The sequence below is a fragment of the Cottoperca gobio genome, chromosome 9, assembly GCF_900634415.1.
Source record: "Cottoperca gobio chromosome 9, fCotGob3.1, whole genome shotgun sequence".
Lineage (NCBI taxonomy): Eukaryota > Metazoa > Chordata > Actinopteri > Perciformes > Bovichtidae > Cottoperca > Cottoperca gobio.
In genome coordinates, this window is record NC_041363.1 from 7,581,824 (window position 1) to 7,607,880 (window position 26,057).

The window sequence follows — 26,057 nt, forward strand, 5'->3', positions numbered from 1 at the left end:
CCCCCCTCTCTGTGGCAGCAGGGCCAACGCTGGCACTGTGCATTTTGGCTGAAGGGGACAATGTGTGACTTCCTTCCTCTCCCCACCTCTCTTCCTGTCTACCTATGTGTGCATTCACTCTCTCTGTCTCTCTATTGTGGGAGTCAGATTGAGTTTACCCAGCGTCCAAACTGCTTATTGATAGAGAAAATATTCACAGAGAGATGCAGGTGAAGAAGAAGACAATTTAATACAGGCGTAATGATTTGATTCTAAATATAATTGTGTTTGTGTTGGTGGAATAAGAAGGTCTGGGTATTTATGTATGTGTGTAGGTTTTGTGTGTGTGTGTGTTTGTGTGGTGTGAAATGATACTGATGGTGTGCCAGAGGAGGAAACTCGTCAGCTGTTCCCGCTGTGATAGAAACAACAGGGAGATAGACGGAGAGATTTAGAGATATAGAGACAGATACTGCGTGTGTGGATCTTGTATATTTGTGTGACCACTCTGTGTATGCCTCTCTGTGATTGTGATAAATGGATTCAGCTTCTCATTTCTGCTTCAGCTCAGTAACAACACAAGAAAGTTCTGTTATGTTGAGATCCATATTCCACTTCTGTCGACAAAATGTGTCAATTGTTTTGGGATGGTTAGACACAGACACGCTCTTCTACTCGAAAAATATGTCATTTCTTAAAAAACAAAATCAGAACAGAGCCTCTTTTCTTTCTCTTTAGTGCATTAATTTATTCCAATTAGGCCTACATTAAAGGTTCAATATGTAATTCAGAGCCACCTGCTCCAAAGAAACAGGAAGCAGTATTTCACCTCTAAACTGTGTCCATACAATCTCTAATGTTTATGTTGTAGTAGTTTGGCATATTATTGTCTTCTAATGTATTCTTTATATTGTGTACTACATTTACTCCTGTGTGATGCATGTCAGGCAGTCAGTAGGGCAAGAATACACAACATTTGACTAAACTGCTGAAACTCTGAGAGCCGGTGAGAAAACACTGTTGTCTTATAGTCTTCACGTGGGGCTGAGCTATCTGTGTTTACTGGGCACTGGTGTTAACCGACTGTAGTCCCCGCAACGTTGCATTAGTTTGTTTATTGGACTAAGAAACTAGAAAACGACCCGCATATTCGTCTCATCTTCACGGCAGCTGTCAGACGAAGCCCCAGTCAGCGGCCGAAGAGCTGTGTGTGACGGCAGCAACAGGAAGTCTGCAGTTCCCCGGTGCTGTGGCTGCTAACTGAAACGGCTATTCCCGGGCTGCCGACAGCTATTCACTTGGCGAAACAGCCTCCTGGCAGCTGGCAGCCGGGTGGTTTTCTAGTTTGTGCCACTTTGAATGTAATCCAATAACCAAACTATAGCACAGACACAGAACATGGCTGTGATATTTAAAAGCTTTACTTCTTCTCCCTCAGTACTGAGGGCAGACTGGCGCTACAGTGTCTCACTGTCGCCTCCAGAGGAACAAGTGGTATTACAAGACTGGATGGATCCAAGCTAGTCAGTTAGCATGCTAACTTCAGTAGATATCTCTGCAGCACAATACACAGACATCTTTGACATAACGTCAACACTGTTACCTCTTCACATTCTGTTGATAATGTTAGTTCATTGTTTTAATGATTTAAGTTTAAATTATGGCACATACGCATTGAACCTTTAAACTTGTTCATCAGAGCTAAGGATCATAACAGCTATCTATGTCAAAGCCTCTGCACTTCACAATATGTTTAAGAGATCTCAGAAAGCCATTTGACATATCTGACTGCTGCTTGAAGAACACTGTATCCTCACAGCGAGAGTGTGAGTCACACTAATGGAACCCCATCTGAATCACTGTGTGCCCGCTGTGATATTAAAAATGAATTATTAGCTATGCACACTTGACCTGAGTAATACATCCATCATACATTGATGAAAGAGTGATCATTTAGAAGGGCAGAGATGTGGTGGAGAGAGCAGAACAGACCGGGTCAGAGTCAGTCGATATGAGCCTTTATGGGCACAGATCATCTTTTTGGAGCTTTGCAGAATGTCCTTTTTTGTTTCTCTTTCTGTATTTTCCATATACGCACTTATTCAAACTCCCTATCAGCCAGAGTTTGGTGGTTGCTTGAGAAGCAATTTCACAGCCCTTGGCCCGAACCACCTCAGCACCTGCAACTTCATTACAGAACACTAGCACTGGTCTGCTGCACACACAACTCAGCACAGTGTGCAATAGCTGGTGTTGTGGCCTTGAATGTGGCACTACATGATAATGCTGGTAACATTGTCCAAGCAGTGTCCAAGTCAGTGGTCTGGGAAACGGCAACTAATTTTGCCAACGTCACAGTATAATCAGGACAAGTGGTGGACAAGTAGAGATACAGTTTGAAGCTAAAAAGCACACACAGAAAAATAAACATAGCCAGCACATGTTGTAACATGTTGTTACATAGCCCGGGCTCAGCTGTCTCACACATCGCCTATTCGTTCAGAAATTTTAAAGAGGACCCATTGACAGAAAAATGACGTGGATGACATGGACACATTGCAAAGGTGTAACCTATGGTGATGACAACTCTTAAATCAAATGTGCTTGTTAACCCCCGACCTCCCTACAATAAATCTGCTGACATAAACACAAGGTCAAACTGAAGTAAAAACAATAAACTATAGTCTGACTGTAAAGCCTGTGGGTTACACATAATGCATATAATGAAATTCAACACACCATTACAAATCCCAATGGAAAACACAACATGACCAGCCAACATAACAACACTAACACAAAACTGCCCAGCACAGTTTAGTGCTAACACGCCTAACAACACCACCACAAGAAACACAACTTCTCTATTTCTCCCATGAATTCCTTGAGGCTACTCGACAGGTGTCAATCGAAACCGCGGCTAACTAAAACGCCGTGTGATCATCAGACGGAGTGTGCTTCTTTGGCCGGGTGCTCCCCTTGTCATTCACTGTGGCTAGTTGCCTTTCACTCTTCGTTTCACCACTCCTCTTTCTGTGCCCTCATCTTGACACAGACAAAATGGGAACAGCTTATCTCTCCTCACTGTCAGTCTATTTCTTTCTCTCTCTCCGTACGTCCGCTTTTCTCTGCTGGTTTTCTATTACTGTCTGCTTCTTAATCTGTTTGGACCTGCTCCCTGATTTACAACAGATAGGTTCTTATCCCTTTCCCTCTTTTTCTTCTCTCGTCATTCGTGTCCACTTCATCTTGACTTCAGAATTACTGTCTGTTCTCTGTACTGTCTCCTGCTGTTCTTTGACTTTGCTCACCTCCACACTTTCTCTGTGTCTCTCACTTAAACTCCCTGATGCATCTTCGCACTCTCACCCCTTCTCTCTCTCTCTCTCTCTCTCTCTCTCTCTCTCTCTCTCTCTCTCTCTCTCTCTCTCTCTGTCCCCCTTCTGTCTTTCTTCTCACCACCACCTCACACACCTTCACCTCTGTCTCACCTCTTTTCTCTCCCACCACCTGCCTCTGCTTCCATCTTCTCCACTTTCTACCTAACCTCCACATCTCCTCTCACCAGCCCTCCACCTCCAACCCCCCAAAGTGGGAACCTATTCTCTCTTTCCCCCCCCCCCCCCCCTCTGTCAGAGACAGAATGGCCATGCCAGTCTTGATTAGAGCCTGCATGGCCAGATGCTCAGCTAGGCTTAGTGGAGGCCTGTGGGAAAGAGAGCTGCTTATTCTAGCCTCAGGAGATGGATTGAAAACGACGGGAGCTAAAACAAGCAAGCATTCTCTCATTACACTCACACATTGAACACACCCGCACATGCGCACTAGTACACACGCAAGCACGTATTATACACAGCAGTCTACTCAAGAAGAAAGCAGATGCATGCCCAAGCACATTGGGAAAAAAAACACACTTAAACGATTCTTGTGCTCATGCATTTTGCATTTTATGTTGTGCACTAAATGATAAGGTGGTGGGATACTCACCCATTGTTGCTGATTGGTTTTGTTTGATACAGTATACAGGCATAAACATGGATGCTCACTGTAATACGATGAACTTTAATGTCCTTTCAGAAACTGTTTTTCAATATTTCTAGCATTGTTCTTTGATATTTTGCCTTGGTGTCAAACACTCCGCAGACATTGTTCTGCACACATCTTATCATTAAACAGTACACTGTAAAATACTTCTGCAAAACACAGCTAGGGATGCACCAATGCAACTTTCTCTTCCTGATACCGATTCTGACATCTCAACTCAGAGGTTCTGTTCATACAGAGCATTGAACTGATACCAGTGCTCTCAGTCTTCACACATTTAACTTCTGTATTCCCCCACTGCATGGAACTTATAGAGATGATTTGAGTGAGGTATATCGAGGCCAGAGATCGCTCTAGCATTAAAGATGAAGAAGTTGGTGGTCCGCCATAACTGATAGTTGAAACTCTGACTTTTAAAATGACAAAGAAAGTGTATTTTTTGTGTATCAGTCCAATGTGGGACAAATCTGCTTAATAAGGTCCCAAGCCACGAACATATACAGCGACATAGAGATGTTTTTACCTCCTCTCCCCCTCTCAATGTTTCTTTCTGTTTTGCATTTCTATCCACTATTCTCACATGACTTCACTACAGGATTTCTGCCTGTCTCTATTTATCCTTTTTATATTGCGCTCTGATTTACAATTACTTGCCTAAGACATGACTCACAGCGACAAAGTGCACTCAGGTCTATTTCATAGAAAGCCATCAATATATGCCATGTTGAAGAGGATGCTTTATTTTCTTGAGTGCTATATAGTATTTCAATTAAATGTCATATAAATCATACATACAAGGCTAAATTAAATAGATGTTATAGCTCTGGCAGGGATTTTACTCCATCCACACTCTATCATATGCTATAGCTGCCATCGAATCCATCAATTATATTTAAGTAACTCCATAAACCGGAGAGCAACCTTGTGTAAAGATTGCCACCAGGATAACAGCAATCCCATTCCAGATCATTTCAGTGAAGGTCTCCTCAAGAGTTAAAGGGTCAGACACAGATAACTAGTCACAGATCTGCTCATTGATGTTTTCAATGAATAATAAATCCTCAAGTTACGTTGTGTAAACCCAAAAGGGAGTTTGAGCAGGTTGGAAAGCCTATTTAAGATTTAGGAGCAGATTTATAGCAACTTATGTTACCCAGTCTTTATCTATTAAATCTGTTTAAATAGTTATGTGAACTGAGCCTCCCTAAATCTTCTTCATGACTTTCTTTGAGATTAACCACTAAGGATAAGAGAAGAGACAATTTTCTGAGTGTAAAGTGCTTTGTTTGCCATTGTATGGCAGGTGGATAACACAATACGTGCTGTTAAACGCTAAAGACTCACATTGACAGGCTTGTTATTCAGCAGCTTTAGTTTGCATGGACTGGATTTGTGTATTGTGTGAGATTAAAACATAGAATCCCATTGGCACTTAGCAAATGACATGATTTGAATAAATGTTTCCATGAGTATCTTAAGAGCTTATTAATGTTTGTAATTTAACTGTATCTAGTTAGGCTGTTACATGGTTCTAATTGGACAACATTGTGAGCATGATGAAATTGTGGGCAATTGCCTCAGGAGTCCTCACTCTAAACCTTGTGTTTGTGAGTTCATGAGTCTTTCTGTCACCGGCATTAAGAAAAGTACGAATATTCTTAGTGTTTGCCTTGAATTTATTTATACAATGATTTATTTATGTGCGTTGACTGATTTTGTCCTCCGGTCTGCCAGACTGAAGGAGAACTGCTGAATGCAGGTGGAAAAGCTTTGGAGAAGGGTTGGAGGCTTTTTCTGTGGCGTAACACACCAGAGGAGAACCCCCATTCTGCACTTGGTTATCTTTTGTATTGGCCATTTTGAACAACAGAGTGGTGGAAAAGATTAATTTGGGCTGAAGGCAGTCTGCACTTGTTTGTGTTGTGTTTCTTCCAGTCTACCAGACCGAAGAAGAGCTGCTGAGTCGAGGTGGGAAATGTTGGTTTGGACTGAGACTCAGCCTACGGTCTGCACTTTCTTCTTAGTGGACCAACAGAGAGCCTCCATTGTGCTGTTGTGTGTTTAGGCATTTTGTAAGAAAATACCTTAGCTACTGATTAAAAGGGTCAAAATAAGTGCATTCGTCCATCGTGACCAATGAGAAAACACACATTCACACACGCATGTGAGGTCAGTCCTGTAAATTAGCTCTGCTACATTTCTCGGTTTATATTTTAAATCCCTCTTAAGCTGCAAAATGCTGAAACAAGTGGAAAACTCATTTTGTGTGTTTTATGTGTGTCAGAGAGAGAAGAGAGAGAGAGAGAGAAGAGACAGAGAGTCTGTGTGTGTGTGTGTGTGTGTGTGTGTGTGTGTGTGTGTGTGTGTGTGTGTGTGTGTGTGTGTGTGTGCCATAATCATGCATGCCAGCTACCCTCCAGGCAGATAAACCTAGTGTGTGCGTGTGTTCAGGTCGGTGAATGCTATTTCACTAAGTGGTTCCTCTCCTTGACATGATTGCATTTACAGGCAATGACCTCATCCTTAATGCAAGCGGTAGCTACATGGTGCTGGCATTGGCTGTTGCAGGTCTGGGTCGACCATTGAGTCACAATTTAGTGTTGTTCACCGATAACTTACCCAAGGTGGCTGTCCTGTGAAGGTCATTGTATATAATAATGCCCATCGCTGGGGTTACATAGGGTGTGCATGGTTTGCTCCTGTGTGCTGTTGAATGGGGTTCTAAAGGGACCTGATAGAGGAGAAAGAAGAAGAAGAAGAGAGAAGGTATAAACAGAGATAGACGGAGGCACTAAGACATTAAGAGAAGATGAGTGTGATAGAGATGGAAGGTAAAACGGTTACGCTGAATCTATTTGAACTTTAGTGCAATTTAGTTCAAGTGTGCTCTGGCCAACCTGGAGTCTAAGAGCAATGCCAAAACAACAACTACTAAACTATTTTTTTTGCATCTTAGAAACATTTTGGCGGCTGGGTTATAGGCTGGTCAGTCAAGAACCAAGTGACCTCTGCTCAGAAGCTCATATCATCCATTAGGGGGTAAATGTGTTTGTGTCAAGGAACATCATTTTTCACAAAATGTAATATGTGTCATAGTTCATACTCATTTTACAAACTCCAGCAGTTCACAGCAATTAACCCGTTGGTGTCTACGTACGTAATCCTGTTGTCAAGACAAGCATATTTTCTTTGTGTGTAAAACACTGCAAACTGTACTCAATGTATTATATTCTTCTGTCGTTCATACACATACTCAATGCTATACTGCTCTTGAGGGTTAAGCTTCTACATTTTAACTTCACTGCCAATAAAAGAACATATTACTCTACATATCAAAAACATGCAGCTGCATTTCAGTGCATGCAGAAACACATTCCTACCGGTGTTGATGCACACACAGGAAGCATGTCAAACAATATGTTGTGCCTCTCTGCCGTGTCTGATTTCACAGATATGTTGCTGAGTAATTCTGATAGAAGAGATTCAGTGCTGCAGTTAGTCGCTGCGGACTGATCTGATCTGCTTTGGCCATTTGAATATTGTTAGACATGCTTGACTGTATATTAGGAAGACACATTACAGGACCTTCTACACTTTGAATGACTCAAAAGTCATTTTATCGGCTCTAGTTTATCTTGTGACTGTAAAACACATGTACGACAGAGTGTGTTGTTCATGGAGCTGTTTTTTTTTTAGAAAGCTACAGTTTGTATACAGGTAACGTGCATGTATGTAAGCTCGAGTGAGTGCGTGTGTGTGTGTGTGTGTGTGTGTGTGTGGTTGTGTGTGTGTGTGTGTGTGTGTCCCTCCCTGCTAACAATGAAGTGAATAAGCAGAGAATTATGACCTTACCATCATCACTGCTTGCGCGTTTGTATGTGTCTGTCTGTGTGTGGTTAATCATATGCGCATTCACACACACACACACACACACACACACACACACACACATACACATACACACATCTGGCTCTGCTGCCTTGTAGCATCTGGACTGTCTGGACTCATGTGCAGTCTGTCATGGCACTGAATACATTACGCTTTCATCTTTAGCTTCTCTGGTTCATTTTTGTTTCTGATGATTCCGCTTTCATTCACATTTTGTTGTCGGTGTGTCTGTGTTTAACATCAAGAAGGATTACAGTTTTTTGGAAAGTACATTCTCTTTCCTTTCTGTGTTTCTTTCCTGCTGGTGTATTGTTAGACTTCATTTAGTTCAGATTACGGTCTTATGTTCCCAGTTTCCCCCACTGCTCCTGCTAATTAAACCTGGTTATACTCAGGTCTGTTAATCCTTTTGATGAAAACATGTAGGAAACTACCCTTGTACTGTAATAAAAAAAAAAAACAGCGGGAAAACTGCAAATGCAACGGCAAAAACTCACATACACAAATGTGTGTGTGTGTGTGTGTGTGCCATTCAGGAACAAAATAAGTATGGTGAGCAGGCTAGGCGAGTGTCGTGTTGCTCCACCTAATAGGCTCTTTTGCCATTCAGACTCCCCCTTCGGTCTTGATCTCTGACAGAAATGTGGCTCAGGGAGATGAAGCGCTCTCTCTCTCTGCAGCTCCCGCTCTCTCTCTTTCTTAATCACACACACACACACACACATAGACACAGCCTGAAAGTCCTTCTTTAATTTGAATCTAAATCAGGTGAGGTGCTTGTCAGAAGCGGAGGACAGCAGGTGATTCTCTAAGCACACTGTTCCGGTCAAGGCGTTTTGAATATTCTGGAATGGTCAAACATTATTGTCGGATTACATTTAGATAGTTAGTCATCTGTGAAGTACTTTTTTTTTTTTGTTGGCTCATAGGGACGCTCCCAGCTGTTAGTAGCTGGGAGGAGACTGTGAGACGTAGGGAAAGACTATTTTAGTGGTGTTTAAGGGCTTTCTCAGTGTGTACCCTCAGCACCATGAACACACAGAAACACACACACACACACACACACACACACACATTCCAGCAGTGCTAATAGTCCCACAGTAGACCAGTTGCCAGTGAACAGAGAGGTGGTCTGATCAGGTTTGTTCAGTGATCTTAGCTTTGAGGTAGGAACATGCCTTTAACACTCAGCCATGCTTTTGAAGGGAAGGCCACAGCTATGCAGAACATCACATAATACAGGTGAGTCATGAAAAGCATAAGCGTTCGTCATAGTTTTGCTCTGATAAACATTTAGAACGATCTTTTTACCACAGCTGATTTTTAATAGTGGTTTAATTGGGCGAGCTAAGTCTTTTTATTCTCTATATTTGACTCAATATCTCCACTTGTGTGATTAATCTCTTTGTTTACTGGTTTCTATTGATTACTATTGTTGCTATTTGTTTCAGTGGTGGTGTATCAGAGTCTCATGTATGTGTGTGGATGCTCCATCTAAGATAATATTTTGTAAAATAACTAGCTCTGGTCTTTATGTTTGCCTTCATTCATCTATTAATCTATTTTAAGATGAAAGAAAGTACAAAAAAAATGCAATACTGCCTTCTGTTCAATGTTCAAGAAAATATCGCCTGTAAGAATACAAACTAAATATGCATATGGTTCTGTCTTTAGCTGTTTAGCTGTCGACTTTACTATGTTTTACCCTAAAGGTGCATTAAAAGTCAGTGTATCTTTTGCAATATAAAAAAAAATGTTCTCAACTTAAAGCATCTTGATTTATCATGAACGTGTTCACTGTCTACTGAACATTTGATAACTGTCTGAGTTATGACAGCATTCTTTTTGCGTGTAAAATCAAAGGGAATCAAAAGAAGAAATGGGAAGCAGTTATGTCTCTTTTTTTTACTTTTATCGCTGAGATGGCAGTAAAAACCAAATGCAATGTAATACAATTGAATAGTTGTACAAAGAGGAGAAGATAAAGACTTAATGCAGCACAAGCGAAAAGATGATTGTTTAGCTTTAATTACTTTTTGGAATAGATGTTCTGTACCCTATAAACAAAGGGAGAGTGTTTGGGGATCTTGGCAGTATGTATATCGCTCTTGTTACATGTCAGTTTTTTCATAAATGATTATCAAGGGAACTAATATTTAAAGGTAAGTCTAAAAGCTGAGTCGCTCATGTTTGTTAAAAGGAAAAGAGAAAACAATGGAGAGGAAAAGGGAGAGAGCAAAGGTATTAGGCTGTTGATTGGATATGGTTCCCAATTCAGCTTCCTGCCAGTGCCAATAAGAAGGAGGAGATACAATAGTAAAGGAGGGGGAAGAGAGGACGGCGAGGCTGTGGCAGAGTTTGATTGTAATGGAGTCAAGACCCCTAACCAGCTGTCAGATGCTGCTTACTTGCTGCACAGTCACAGCCACACAGGCTGTTTGTGTGTGTGTTTGTGTGTGTGTGTGTGTGTGTGTGTGTGTGTGTGAGTGAGAGTGTGCCCAGGTGATAAATCTTAATTACACAATGGGGTGCAGGCCATGTGCCATCTCATCATACCGTGTCAAATCTCATAAGCAGCACTAGAGAGCGTGAGAGGAAGAGTGAGAGAGTGAGTGAGAAAATGTGCACGCCATAGACACAGAAGAGAAAGAAAAGCTGAATTTAAATGGGTGAAGCAAAAGATGGGGTGCAAAGGGAATTGAATCTTTGACTGGGATGCTCTGGGTTAACACTGCTGCGGTCTCTTTTTTAAGGGTTCGCCTCGAGAACAGAAAAGTCTTTTTTCTGTTGTGTGACTGTTTGTGATTTTGCCTTCCACCCTGTGAATACTAACCAGATTCAAGAAACTGCTCTTGCTACCATTGAGTGGATCTAGTTTTGTCCTAGGATGAGCTGGCGGATGAATACACAGTTCTAGCATGTCAGGGAAAGAATGGGGCTGGGGGCGTTGTTGTGGCCCGCTGAGTCATCGTGGCCAGGGTGAGCTCTAAAAGCAGCCCCCCAGCCCCCCAGAGTAATGGTTAATCGTGGGAAGTCTGGTGTTAGGGTAAGTGTGCCTGTGTGTAGGCCGAGCCTGTTTGTGGGCCTGGTGGGTTTTGGCGTGCCGTGGTGTGACAGGGCCAGTCAGGCGGATGGAGCGTGTGTTGTTGTAGCCGTGGCGGTGGGGAAAGCCCTGTACAAGCAGCTCTCAGCTCTGCTGGCTGGGACAAGAGCCGGGGCAGCTCTCCCAGAATAAAAAGCAGAAAAAAAAAAAGCTCTGTCCCTTTTGTTTTCATGGCTGTTGTGTTCCCTCTGCTGTGGGTTTGGGAGTCTGGTCTGTGTGTCCTCCTGTGACTCTCCCGTTCATGACATTCAGTCCTATTCTGGACCTCTTGTGTTGTGCTCTGCCGCCACACAACCTGCCACAGACATAGTCCACTTCCTGGAATGGTTGTGTCAACGCAGGAAGTGTAACCTTTGAACCACAAAGCTCTGAGTAGAAAAGTAGTACATGGCAGAGGGTAACATTCTCATAATCACAGAGATTCAATAAATCATACACATCTGTTTTGGAATCCATAGTTAATCAACATACAATAACACATATAAATCATTTATAACACCGGGGGAAAAAAGTCCAGTCTGGGTCTGTTAGGCAGATGAAATGCCGAAGCTCCAAATTTAGAATCTGTCCTGTGTCTCATTCCCTTTCAAGCAGTGATTGCAGTACAAACAACCAAAGCAAACTCTCTTTATGATTAATCACTTTCTATTTTGGCAGATTAACAATGTGTGTTCTCCAGGATTTTGGTGGTTGCCTATCGACCCAAATCTAATCATAGTTTACCAATCCCCCCCCCCCCCCCCCCCCGTGTGTTGTCTCTTGATTTACTCATTTGTTTAGTATGTGCTCTTTTCTGTCTGCCAAGACTAAAACAAATCTGTGTTTGGTGGGGGAAACAGTCGTTAGCTTTTGTGTATCAGTCCCTCAACTATTTGTGTTCTTCAAATGTTATGTAGTAATATCTGCAGTTGAACTATTTTCTCTTGTCGAACCTCAAGTTACGGTGCAAAGGGGGGACATTTTTAAAACTCACTTTGCAGCACAGGTACCTTTTTCTTTTTCTTTCTTTTAATCAGAAACCCATGCCTTAAGTGTACTTCCATTTCCAACTGCACAATAACGCAGGTCTCTTGCTACCAGTGGTGGGCCGTCAGGGCCAGCAAGGCCTTCTCTGCTGGCCTAAACATCATCAGAATATACATTTCATTTTGTATAATTTATATTTCTTTCCACAAATATGTATTAAATTAGTTCCCCATAGTCTATTCTCTTCATTTCATAGCTTTCCTCTTGGTTGCGCTGCTTCCAGCCTCAGATCGAGATTTGGAGGGCTGGCCTTTATGTTAGAGCTTTTATCCAATCATATTTCAGCCATGATGTGTTGCCAGGGTCCAAGAGATCTGCCCTGAGGCCTTCAGAATCAACCGTGCGGGCGCCTGTCGCTTAAAGTGAACGGAGACAAAACTGTGGCGTTAACCAATCAGATTTCGAGTTGGGGACACCGGGGCCAGCTAGCAGGCGTACGATAACGTCAGCACGTGCACGTCTTTTGATTGGATACGCACTATTGAGAGGCAGAGCTATGCAGAGCTAGCAAACTTTGAACGAGCTAATTTGTGTAGATTTCTACAAGCTGTTTTTTTTCAACCCACAATGGCTGAAGGAGGAGAAGAGATCGATTTGGTCTCAGATATAATTACAACGCCATTTTTAAGACGAACCTTTCAAGAAAAGATAGACATCGTGAGAAGAGAACGGCCAACCCCGACGCTAGAGAGCCTATCACAGCCGGGAAAAGGGTTTGTCCGCCACTTTCAAATCACTAACTACGAGCGGTACCCCCGGCTCACAGCCTCCGAGAGGCATCTGCACATTGTACTGCTGGGAATGCCTGCTAGTTTACAACTAAATGCTTTGGAAATATTAATATAACTCTGTTGTTAGGATGATGCAACGCTCGGTTATACTGCGTTTCTGTCTAAATGTATAGTTTCTAGAGCCATGGCGTCATAATGATGGTATTAAGAGGTGGGATAATTCAGGTAGGACTGTGTAAGGACATCACTGAAGGCCTAGGTGTGAAATGCACGGCCCGCCGCTGCTTGCTACATATTATGAGACTTTATATCTTTTTTTACTTTCATCATGAAGCTCTGGATACCGTTTTCTTTTCTTATGAGCTCCAAGAAGGGTTTCCTCCAGTACACACAAGAGTTTGCCTCCTTATTGCTATGTAACAAGTGTATGTGTGTATGGAGACACCTATACAGATGTGTATTAGTCTTAATCATGCATTTGCATTTCAGGTTATAGCTCTTTGGCTCTACAGTGTCTTCCTCTCTCTGTGGGTAGCTGGATAATTGGTCTCTCTGTCACTCAGACCGCCATGAGCTGCGACTGCAGAGCGTCACAGTGTCACAATTACACCGTTCCCTTCGCTGCATTATGCTGAGGAAGTCTTTCTATACTGTACACAATATAAGAACCAAGAAGCGCACACATACAGTACGGAAACACATGCACACTTTTCCTCATATAAACACACACACACACACACACGCACACACACACTCAGATGGCTGCACATGAGAGTATCTAAGGACTGGAACTCTGACATAATTTGCCGCTTCACTGCATTTAACATCCGCTTTCTCTTTCACAGCTCTTCATCTCATCCGGTTTGGGCTGGAGTCACTGAATAACATAAAATATTTCTGTCAGAGTGTCTTAAGCGTTTGAATTATGAGTGAGGGGCTGTGCCTCTACCGTGTGTGTGTGTGTGTGTGTGTGTGTGTGTTGTTTTTGTGTATGTATGCCATTTCCAAAGTGCTGTGATTTATGTTCTTAAACCGAGTTTGGATGTGTAATTGCAGAACTTTCTTCAACTTTTAATCAGTACCTCGCAAACAGTTTTGGAGCGATGATGGTTTATCATCGCTCCAAAACTTGACTACTGCTTGCAGAGAAATAGACACGGGGATATAAGTCTCTATATAACAAAGCTCAGACTGTGTCATTTTACACAACCGTCAGAATCCTTCTCGTTTCTGGAAGGACAAGAAAACACTTTGTTTTTACAGGTGAACCCCTCAGTCAAACACAAGTCTGCTCACAGGTTTGAACCTGTTTCTGCTGTCTGTCTGCTGTCAGTCCCGCTCTCTCAAATCAAAGCTCCAAAATGTGACTAAGACTGACTGAGTTCTCCTGTCTTCATTTCTGCAGGCACAGAAATCGTGGATAGAAAGAGCGTTCAGCAAGAGAGAATGTGTTCGTATCATAGTGAGCGCCAAAGACCCCCATAGGTGAGTAAGAATGTGTTTCTCAATGCATTACATTTATTCCTAATTCTCGCTAGTCACACGACCATAAAGGAAAACTTTAGTATTTTTCAACCTGAACCCTATTTTCCCATGTTTTTGTGTTTACTGATGGGGACAACTATTTTTCAAATTGCGCGAGAGCGTTTCCAGCCGATAAACAGGCTGCAATGTAACAGGCTCAGATTGTTATTATAAGTGTCTGACAACATTATGGAAAGGACTCTACGAAGCAATAAAATGTCCGGTCTGTTTGTTGTTGTACAAATCTCGCTCATGACGTTGAAAATCTTTTAGATAACACTAAGCCACGCTTCTGGACTCAAACAAACAACTCTTCCCGGCACTCCTCTCTCCAACTCTCACTCACGTTTTCACTGTTGTCTTCCAGCAACAAGTCACCTCTCACAGGACTTCTCCTTGACTTGAGCTTAAAGGTTTCAACATGGGAGAATACCGTCAAGGTTGAAAAATACCAAAGTTACCCTTCATTGAATGAATTAGTTAATGTGGTAGCCCACCTCACATGGACCGTATTAAGAGCCCTGTTTCACTCCTGACCTTTTAAAACATGCCTCAGAGTAATATCATGCTGGCCTCTATTTGCATCAAAGTTGGATGTTCAATACTAATGAGCCGAAACACTGAGATTATACATTTTAATGGCCAGGCAAGTTCATGAAGAGGAAAATATTCCTCATCATTTTAAAAGGTTATTAATTTAAGATCGAGCCCACAGGTGCGTACTGCTTATCAGTATAGCAAAGTGTAACTGTGAAAGTAATTAAGGACTTGTCTGTATAATACTTATTTATACTCTAACATGATTGTAATGATAAGAGAGCACTGTAGTTTTGCGAGAGACACTTTTGCACTCGTTATCTCAAAGCTCCTCTCATTCTGCTCTGCAAAGTCACAGTGATGTCATTGAGATCTTTACTACAGCTGATGTTGCTTTGGGTGACACACTCAGAGAGGCAAGTCTAGTTCCTGCAGTACCGGCCCTCATACGCACAAACACACACACACACACACACACACACACACACTGTGTTTGTTAGCTAAACAGAATTAGCATAACTGGAGAAAAGCGAGTGGAAGCCACGAGGAGGGGAAAGAGATGTTCCTCAAGATCAAATCAACTTTTTTCTTTTCAGTCAAAAACATTTGTGTTGATGCATAAGGCAAAAGGAGGCAAAGTACCTTCGGTAAGAGATGACGGGAACATGAAGTGATAATCAAAGCCTCCTGACTCCCTTTCCTCCCAGGGCTCCCACTCCATCCTGTGAGGTTAAAACACAGAATATGAAAGCTGCATTCAGTACATCTGAATAAGCATGTACTCGTGCAGGAATACTACAATTCAACTGTCATCCCGCTAACTCCTGGAGCTGCTGAGAGGGAGAAGATGAGGAGAACAGAAGGGAGCAGAAAACAAAAAGAGACAGAGCCAATAAAAGATTACAGGGGCCTTCAGATCCTTCTCCTCCCAATCAGGAGATGAAAGTCAGATGACAAGCTGTCACTTCATCCTTGCCCACCTCTTACTGCTAGGCACATGACTATGGCAGCTCTTGTGCTTTTTCTCTCACTCACACACACACACACAATCGCTCTCTCTGTCTTCTTGTTCCTTCTCAATGCTACAGTAGCTTCTCCAAGGGGCTCTGGTTACTGTCCTCTGCAAAGGACTGTGTAATGTGTTAATCTTACATTCACTTTTACTTTCTCCTGTCATCCAGGTGCTGTTGTGGTCGTCTGATAGGTCAGCATGTGGGCTTGCCCCCGGGCATCTCATCCAGTCAGAATGATAAGGCAGAGCGTTTGGCCAAGAATGACAGCCTGTCAGAGAAGTGGTCGATCAGCAAACACACACAGCTCAGCCCCACTGATGCCTTCGGCACCATTGAGTTCCAGGGAGGAGGACACTCCAACAAAGCCATGGTGACTCCCATAACAAATCTACCGTGTTGCATTTTGTCAAAATGTCCCTGCTGAAAAAGTCTAGAACAGAACAACCTGACGGTATTGGAGGTCCAAGAATACACATCCAAACAACTAGGTGTTACAGTAAACGTGGGAGGTTGTGACCTCCGATGCTCCATTGTGTTAATAAGTGGGGTTTTAAAAAGGTAGAATGTATTAGTGAGTAAGCAGAGGGGTCCTCGCTGAATATACTGTAAGAAGATAATTGTAAAACCTTTGGTAAAGGCAGTAGCGAAAGCTGAAAGTTCATAATAATTGATTGTGATTTGTAGATATTGTCCTCAGCGGCAGTAAACTGATGCAGTTTGACAGCACACAGGAGGATAGTGTTGGATGCTTGGCTGACTGAAATTATTTCAGCTATTGGTCTGAATGGCTCAGTTATACCAGCGCAATGTTGTTTTTCATCATTTATTACATTTCATCCATCATGCTTATGGAAATGACATGTAAAGACGACTCTTTGTGTAACTTCCCAAATCCAGCTTCTCTCCCAATGACACTGTAATTGGTTAAATAATCACATTTAAAGGCATCATACATTATGCAACAACATTCATCCAGTCATGATGGGGAGAAATCATCACTAAATTAGTGTAATTATTACGTAACTTCATATAATTATTGATTTAAAAGACTTAAAATTGTGCCTGATTAATCGATCCATCCCTAAAGTCGCCTGATTATACACGTTGTTCACACAATCACTGTCAAAGATCGCATCACAAGTACGTTAGCATTCAGAGGATTCAGATGATTAAGGCTGAATTATGTCTGATTTATTGCCAGTGTTAAATAATTCATTCAGACACATGTCAGGTTGGGTGTCTGAGGGTGAATTAGAAAGATAAACAGATGCTCTATAATACATGTGGTTCTTCAATCATAGCCAACATCTGTTCAATACTGTTGAAAAATGAGAGGCGTACACTCGAGCAGGTCTGCAGCACTGATCAATGCAATCTTTCCTCATTTTTCCTTCACAGATTTCTTTACATTGATTGTTTTATAACATGTAGTTTATGCATGTGTGTGTGTTCCTGTTTGTGTTCATGTCTCGTGCACATGATGCCGTGAAGTTATGTGACACGTGTCCCACTGTTTTCAGTACGTGCGAGTGTCTTATGACACCAAGCCTGACCTGCTGCTCCACCTGATGACCAAGGAGTGGCAGCTGGATCTGCCCAAGCTGCTCATCTCAGTCCACGGGGGTCTGCAGAACTTTGAATTACAGCCCAAACTCAAACAGGTCTTTGGTAAAGGGCTCATCAAGGCGGCCATGACGACAGGAGCATGGATCTTCACCGGCGGGGTCAACACAGGTAAAGTGCAGAACACACAGGCAGCTTATTTTCAATTTAAGTGTAAATGTTTCTGTGTAAAACATATTTCATTAGGATGCAGCCTCACTATTTGTACAAAATGAGTGGCCATGCACTTGTGCTAGGAGTAAGATGAGTGTGTTCATATATCTTTCATAAGTTACCAGCTATTAAATAACCATTTATTAAGTGGCTGGATGATATTGCCCTGGAGTAGGATTTATGAGGAGCTCTGTAGATCAGATCTAGGAGTAGGATGGTTGGAAGTGTAAAGGCAGCCCAGAAAGAAACAGTCTGACAGCAACACGGTGATTGGGTAACAGTGTTATGGAAAATATACGATTGGTAATAATGAATATAGGGAAAGGTCAGCTGACAGATCGACAGCACATGTATTATGCATGAATATGGCGTTATCCTGCATATGGAAAGTAGTATCCGTGAGTGAATTTGAGCTCCACTATGTTCCTGATCTTGGGAAGCTGTGGATAGTGGCGTGAAGTCTTAAAATATGCTTTGCTGCAATGATTACCATGTAATGATATTAAAAATAATGGCCTTTTTATATACTGGGCCTGGTATGTTTCTTAGTTTTACCTTTGGTCTTCTTATCAGCGCTGCGTCACTTTGTTTGGCCACTGTTTGTGTTGTTCTTGTATTGTTTGTAGGTCAACAACAAGACAAGCATTTTTAGTAACTTAGATTACATTTTGCAGGCTTTAAATAAGAAACAAAGATGGGACCAAATGTTTTGATGGGAGACATGAGAACAGATAGAAAGCATTGGATGCTATAGAGGGCGTACACTTGAAAGCAATAGACCTTAAGATTTATTAAGACAATAGGTGCAAAGAGAAAAAGAAAGGATGGAGGGATGGATTGTAAGGAGAGTTGAGGGTGGAGGTAGAGAAAGAATGATGTCAGCAGGAGAGATGAGATAAGATGGACTCCAGGTCTGACTGCTGCTCCCCGAGGACAACAATTAGAGGCCTGGAGCTACAACCTATCTGTCTTTGAAGCTGTGTGTGTGTGTGTGTGCGAGTGTGTGTGTGTGCGCGTGTGTGCGTGCGTGTGTGTTCTCTTAACCCTGCACTTCATAGATCTTGTTTATCTTTGTTTACAGCTTTTACACTGTGTATTGATTGTGACAACACTGATTTGCTATCTGTGTCTCTGTCCTTCTCTCAAACACTTATGCAAACCCACCCACATACACACACACACACACACACACACACACACACACAGGAGTGATTCGTCATGTGGGTGATGCATTGAAAGACCACGCCTCCAAGTCAAGAGGGAAGATCTGCACGATTGGCATTGCTCCTTGGGGCATTGTCGAAAATCAAGAGGATCTTGTTGGCAAAGATGTAAGTCTCTGAGAACAAATACACAGAACAATAGGAAACCGTTTCAGAGTGGGCGCTTGCATGCTTTAGCCCTCATTTCCATATACAATTTGCATTTCTATATGTAAAAAATGTCACATGCAGTCCACAGTTGCCATGGCCTGTACATTTCAGTTGACAGTTTATTAAGTGAGAAGCTGAGTAAGCCAAACCAATGTGTGACGAACACTTCTTCAAAGTGAGTTTGACAGCTGACGGAACCACATGAGACTGCGGAGCACATGCTAACTCATTGACATATCTGGAATCAATGTTATGTTATGGTTGAAATGTTACGTGCTGCAATTTGTCCCAGCGAACAAGTTGAGCAGAGCAGATTAATGTTGCTGCTGAAATGAGATAATGAAGTACTGAAGCTCTTTTTTCCAGCGCTTGATTGGTGTCAACTGTACGCGTAATGGCCAGATGAGTATACTTCTGATTGTCAGGCGCTGAACAAATCCAACCTTCAGAGAAAACTGTCAATAATGTTGTATAAATATTCATCTAGTTTTTAGTGTCATTTGACTTTACTATCAGTACAATAAAACGAGATGTAGCAGTAGCTATTGAGAATACTTGAGTGAATACAAAGTCTTTTAACTTTTTGTAATTATTTGTGAACCAAACAAACGTCTTTCATCACCCTGGCAAAGAATCAATGCTTAAATGTTGATGTCTTAAAGGGACACTCACGTACTGAACCTGCATAAAGTTGGAGGACTCACAAGAAGGCAGATTTAGAAAATGTCATACTCGATGCAGCAGAGGCAGAAATGTCCTGACTTTGAGCTCCTAGTATGGGTCACTTATGGATCCTACAACTCCCATGATGCAACCAGTCTCTGCTTGGTAAATGCTGATGCCTTTCAAACTATGCGTCCCAATGTGTAACATAGGCTTGCCATTAAAAAATGTGTAGCGCAAAAGTTTCTAACAATTCTTTTCAAACTCTGGAAAGTTTCCTCTCGAGCCACTGAAGGCATTTTACTCCCCATGACAAGTGAATTGAAGTTGAGGTGTAAAATAGGTGTACTCCTTTAATTCAAACTTAAAAGTGAGCGCGTTTTGTAACGTTTGCCAAATGTTTTACCTATACATAAATAAATAAATGTGATCTTCTCTTGGATAGGTGGTGCGTCCATACCAGACCATGTCCAACCCCATGAGCAAGTTGACGGTTCTAAACAGTCTCCACTCCCACTTCATCCTGGCAGACAATGGCACCACGGGAAAGTACGGCGCTGAGGTCAAACTGCGACGTCAGCTCGAGAAACACATCTCCCTGCAGAAAATAAACACACGTGAGTGGATTTCACTGTATCTGCCCGTCATGGCTATTTCCAGACTGATCCACTTACCCTAAATTAGAGGAGGTGCTTTTAAATGACACAGCACAATGACACTGTTATCGACGACACCACTGAGGGTTAATTGGGTTCTATTTTATAGCTGCAACCAGACTAAAATTATCATTACCTGCTTAATACTGAACACACGGTGTCAGACGACGTATTTTTAGCCAGCTGTGATATAACTCGATGAGCCTTTGAAACTGTGCCTCCCTTCAGGAGAGGTTTATTTTTCTCTTTCAAAGCTTCCTGACAGTTGAGATGAACTCTTTCCTCAAATAAACCTGCTTGATAATCCTTGTTTCCTTGTTATGCGGTGCAGCACAAAGCTACCAAACAAGCTAACAAACACAGACATAATGACCAGCACAAGACCATTGCACATGTACACAAACACAAACACACTGCAGACACACAAGTTGTACTTTTGTTTGTTTTTTGTAAATTTAAAACTTGAAGGTAATCGGAACATGGTGCATTGGAGGTATTTTAAACCACTGGGTCAACAGTACAGACGTCTGGTCGGCCCCATTTTTTGTGTGTATTTTTGTATATTTTTGACACATAATTAACATGGTATTATTACACACAGATGTTGAATCTCTCACTCTTCTGTTCATCAGTGCAGCTCTACATATCTTCATTTTAAAATGTGTTACATCAAAGGTATGTTCTGCTCATAGAAGGGCAGGAAGAGTTTATTTGAATTTTTGTTTGTGCGAGACGCAGGTGTTTATAAATGTGTATATGCGTCTGCACGTGCACATAATTTGCTTTTGACGGATTGTTCATCCACCGTTGAGCTCTTGTCACATTGCATTTCTCCGTAGCTAGAAACCAAATGGATATGCATGAATAAAAAATGTATTTCTCTGTCTTTTTCTCTCTCATTCTCTTATTCTCTCTCTCTCACATGGTCACAAACAAAGACACAAGCACACACAAGCCTCCCTGATACCCTTTAAATACATTTCTCAATAGCCTCTAACAGTATTGTTTAGAAAATGTCAGAAGTGGGATCAGAGACATGCTGTTAGAATCCTTTTTTTTTATTTGTTACTACCTTATTATGTTGTCAACAAAGCCATTTATAACAATTTCCTCAGGGTTTGTGTGAGATGAATTCACACATTAACATCAATGCTTATTTAAAATCTGAGGGAGGAGATAGATTTGATCAAATGAATACATGGTTACAATGTCAGGAGCAATATCATGACTCAAGTCTTACCTTTGTCAACACCACTTCTATTCACCATCAGGCCTTTCACTGATGTTCACTTTATAAGGTATGTTAAATGTCACTCTGGAAACTGGGCTTTTTTCCTCCACTAACCACCTTCCATATTACTCCTAACTCCTTGACTTCAGGGATTTAAGAAATGATACACAAATGTACTTGCTGATGGTTCATCATCCAGTCATGTGGCCTATGGACTTCCCTTTGTCATCCTATGCCTGGACTCATACAAAAGGGGCTGGGAAGGCAAAGGGACGCCCAGTCGTCATACAAGCGTCTGACCATCCGTATGATGGAATGTACGGTACCATCTTTAATGTATCCATCATGTGACCAGCTTCAACGTATATCTGGATCCAGCACTGGTACTGCCTGTGATCTACAAATGAAACAATTTGATGTGTGCTGTATATCTGCTGCTGACTATCTCTCTGACACGAGCATTAACCTCAGCAGAGGTCACACTGATAACATGCTTCAACTTTATAACCTGTCACTGTAACTCATAATCAAAGCAAGTTTATCTTTTTTTATTAACAACATGTGAGGTTCACTGGAACCGACAGAACTGAACCCAAAAGCACGACACAGAGACAGGCAGAATACAATATAGTTCAGTTTACTCGGTAAGGGTCAGGGTCAAAAACCAGTAAATCAGTCCAAAAGGCAAACAAATCCAGTTAAGGGGCAGGCAGAAGAATCAGAGTCCAGAAACAGGCAGGCAGGGTCAAAACGGGCAGGTCAGGCAGACTACAAGATCGCTGGAGAGCTTGGCAGGAGAACACAAGACAATCTGGCAGGGAACAAGTGGGAGAGAACTGGTATATATCCTCTGAGAGACTAATGAGGGAATGAGAAGCAGGTGAGGAGATGATGAGCTGTGGAATGAGTTGATTGCAGGCAGGTGAGGAGGACACAGGATCTGAAATGATAAGAGAATTAATGACAAAATTAAAACCAACTAAAAGTGTGATAAATCTGGCTTTGGTTAGGAATTTTAGAAAGTTGTAGGTGGTAGATTTACAAAACCTAAATATTATCATAAAGCTCATTTAAGATCACCACACTGGTTAGTATGGCCAAGGCTAACAATTTGAGAAATGTTAAAAATAAAATAACAATTTTTATGGTCTGTGTTCGGAAGCCCTGAGAGGCACGAGAGAAGAACAATTCTGCCCATCTATTTTCTAACTCTGATCTAAATAGTTTTCTGTCCTGTGTTTACGACTGAACAGGTAAAAAATGTTTTTATTTTGTTTAAAGAGGACTAAAAATATTCATGTTTTCTTCCTGGTGAGTTTTAATTTCTCCCTAACACACAGTGCACCTTGTGTTTAGAGTTTCTATGCGTTTCACAGAAATAAAAATTGAGAAGTTGATAAGAATATCCTGACAACAGATGCTTTCACCTGTTATTAAGTCACAAACACGGGAGAGAAAACTATTTAGATCAGACTTAGTGAGACTTTTTTTCTCTCACTTGCCTCTCAGGGCTTCCGTTTATGTGGTATAGAGCACAAAACCAATACAGGTGTGGTATGTGAACACTCATTAATAAGGGGTCATGTTGAAAAGAAAAGTATTAAAAAAGCAATAATATTTTCAACCTTCATGGCTGTGAAAGTTGAGGCTAATTATAACCCTCTTAACATGGAAAACTAAAACATCCACTAGAACAGCTGCAATCCTGAAGCTCTGCATATCAACAAAGGAACAATTTTACTCACAAAATAAGTTAACATAAAAGGAGTTTAACGCGCTATTGACAAACTAGCAGCCACATATGCACACATTTCTTGTAGTATGAATGTTGCTACAATCTCTATTGCACAGATTGTGAATGTGCAGCCCCAGTGTGTGATCTCTGTATGCTTCTGTATAATGCACTGTACCTTGTTATGCGTGTGTATCCGTCACTTCCTTGTTCACCTCTGAAGGGTTGGCACACAAGGACCATTTCTTGATTTGATTACCTGTCCACGGTAAATCAGGGAGATCATCAATGTTCCTCACAGCAGGGGCCCCCGTGGGATCCAAGTGTAGCCTGAGGCTCTGTCAAAGAAGGGAGGATAAAGAAAGCAAAGAGTAAATAAAAAAACTGTTTAGTTTGAATGTCCTACCATGTGGGTTGCGGACCACACGTAACCACAAGCTCTTTTTTCTCTTAACACAAGTCACACACACTGCACACAGCACACAAGATGAAAGAAGTGTGCTGGATAGATATGCGTAATCTCCCCCTGTGGTGTTTTTGTGATGTCTGGGCAATCCTGTAGCTAATCCTACTGTGCCACCATGTGAATGTTGGAAATGCTGTAGCAATCAAATTGGCTCCACAATAATATGACAGTTTATAAATATGGGAATCGATGCTATATAACAAATGTGAGTGTGTTTTAGTCTGACTACGCTCTAGATATAGCTTTCATATGGCAGACAATGTTTTAACAAATCATGATTATTTTACTGAAACCTTGCTACATTTTAATTTCCCGCTGCCAAAAGATACGTGTTCATTTTTGCACAATGCACATTTCCATTGCAATTGGAACACGTCTCGTTCCACGGTGACGAGACGTGTGTATTGCCTCTGCATTCTTCCTCCAGTCTCTACTGTATATGTGATGTTGTGGCAGGTGTCGCCTCATGTGGGTTTGTTGTACACTACTTGCGTGGCTCTACGGTGACTTGTTCAGCCAGACGTGGTCTAACGCGATAGAACTTGGCCAGAGATGCGGATGCAAATGAGCCTGGATAACTGTGACAAGGATTCAGCTTAGGCTGCACAGGAGGCTTCATGTGTAAACAGAGGGATAGAGCTTATAACCTGTGATCACGAGCGTTGCATTATCATACACACAGTATTGATTTGTCATTTATGGTTTTTGAGGGCACAAACACTGAGACGTGTTTCCTATTTAACTCCTACTTACCATCTCCTGAAGCCGGCAGACATTGTCTAACTCAAAGAGAAAAAGAAAATCAATAAAAATGATTGGCACCATTCATGACAGCTCACTCAGCCACCGCACGGCTCTTTTGACATGTCCCCGATGTCGCTATAATGCTTTTTAATCACACACCTGCCTCAGAGAGATGATAAGTAAAAGAGGAAGAAAGGCTACTGAGAAAATGAGGACAGAGAAAAGGGATTGAGGGTGAGCAGAGGGGGGAAGAGAATTACATGAGCCACAAAGAAAGTGATGCAGCTGTGGAGGATGCAGGCAGCGAGACGAGATGTTACCTCGAGGTGTCTTCATTTAAAAAAGCAGGATGAAACAGTGAAAAGGCATCAAGAGAAGAGGACAAAACAAGCTTCATTCATAAATGTGTTCTAATTTTCTCTCTCTTAAAATGGAACAACAAAACATTAGAAACCCTGCATCTTATTCACTCACACTTGTTTGTTTTTCTTGCACATGTGAACATCTTAAATTGGATGCACATGCCAGAACCAAAGATGAATACAAGTTATTAATTTGTGCACATTTAGATAAAGTCTGAATGAATTGAGTGTGCCCTCTTCCATTTCACCTAAATGACTTGGAGTATTACATTTGGTCCATAGTTACTTAGTTTATTGAATGTGTGTGTGTGGGTGTAGGCATGTGTGCGTTTTAACTGTACACTGTGTAACCTTCACCGACCCTCCTATAGCAGTGCTTTCATTAATCACAGCATAAGTAAAAGATGAAGTACCTCTGGTAATTGAATCTGGAAGCCATAAGGCCTCGCGTTGCAGATTAGCCGTGACATGGTGACCTCCACCGTGGAGCAGCCCATACGGAAGATTGTAGTTAAGCGATAGTACATGGGGAGTCAAGAGGTTAGTAATACTCTTCTTTCAAGCACTATAAGTGCCTGGACAAACTCTTGATTTTTCAAATATAGCGTTCAAATATTGCCCTTTTCTTACAACTGTGTGACCAACTGAATTACTTGGTGGCTCTTGTTCTTTGGCACATATCACACACGCTGCATTCCCACAGATTGGATCTGGTTTAGAGATGTCACCCTTCTGCTGAAAGGATCCAACGAAGCACAAATATATAGGAAGATGTTATGTCGTAAAGCTTGTGATCTGCAAAAATGTATATTCAAAAGCCATTTAGATGTTAATTCAGGTTTTCGAGAGAATCAATACTATGAGTCACATGAATTGATTTTAGTTTTACATGAGCCCTGTGGTCGGTGGTTTCGGTCCCAGTGGTCGGACTGGATCAGCAAATAAACTATTTGCGGACATGTGAGAATAAGCGTGCAGAGACACCGTAGGGATAGGTGAAGTCATGGGGGGGGTAAGGTGTGTTTGTGCAAATTACATGTCAAAAAGATAAACATGAACTGAGAGATAACAGAGGCACTAGTGGATATGATGTATACATAAGACTTGCTGCAGGTTGGGTTCAAGGTTGAGGATGTGCGTGGAGGACAACATGTTATTCGGTGTGGAAAGCAATTGAGTGCATGATCAGTAGTGTGAACTGTGGAAAAGTAG

At 41.8% G+C, this 26,057-nt stretch overlaps 1 protein-coding gene across 3 annotated transcripts in view; it reads left to right on the plus strand.

Annotated features, from left to right (window-relative positions):
• The window catches only part of trpm3 (transient receptor potential cation channel, subfamily M, member 3), a 135,621-nt gene that overhangs the window by 61,241 nt on the left and 48,323 nt on the right, over positions 1–26,057 (plus strand). For all 3 annotated transcript variants that reach the window (XM_029440179.1, XM_029440180.1, XM_029440178.1), the window contains 5 exons: positions 14,174–14,253; positions 16,011–16,212; positions 17,363–17,576; positions 18,825–18,949; positions 20,100–20,271. In XM_029440179.1, coding sequence (XP_029296039.1) covers positions 14,174–14,253; positions 16,011–16,212; positions 17,363–17,576; positions 18,825–18,949; positions 20,100–20,271 — 793 coding nt within the window. The remainder of the gene's footprint in view (positions 1–14,173; positions 14,254–16,010; positions 16,213–17,362; positions 17,577–18,824; positions 18,950–20,099; positions 20,272–26,057) is intronic.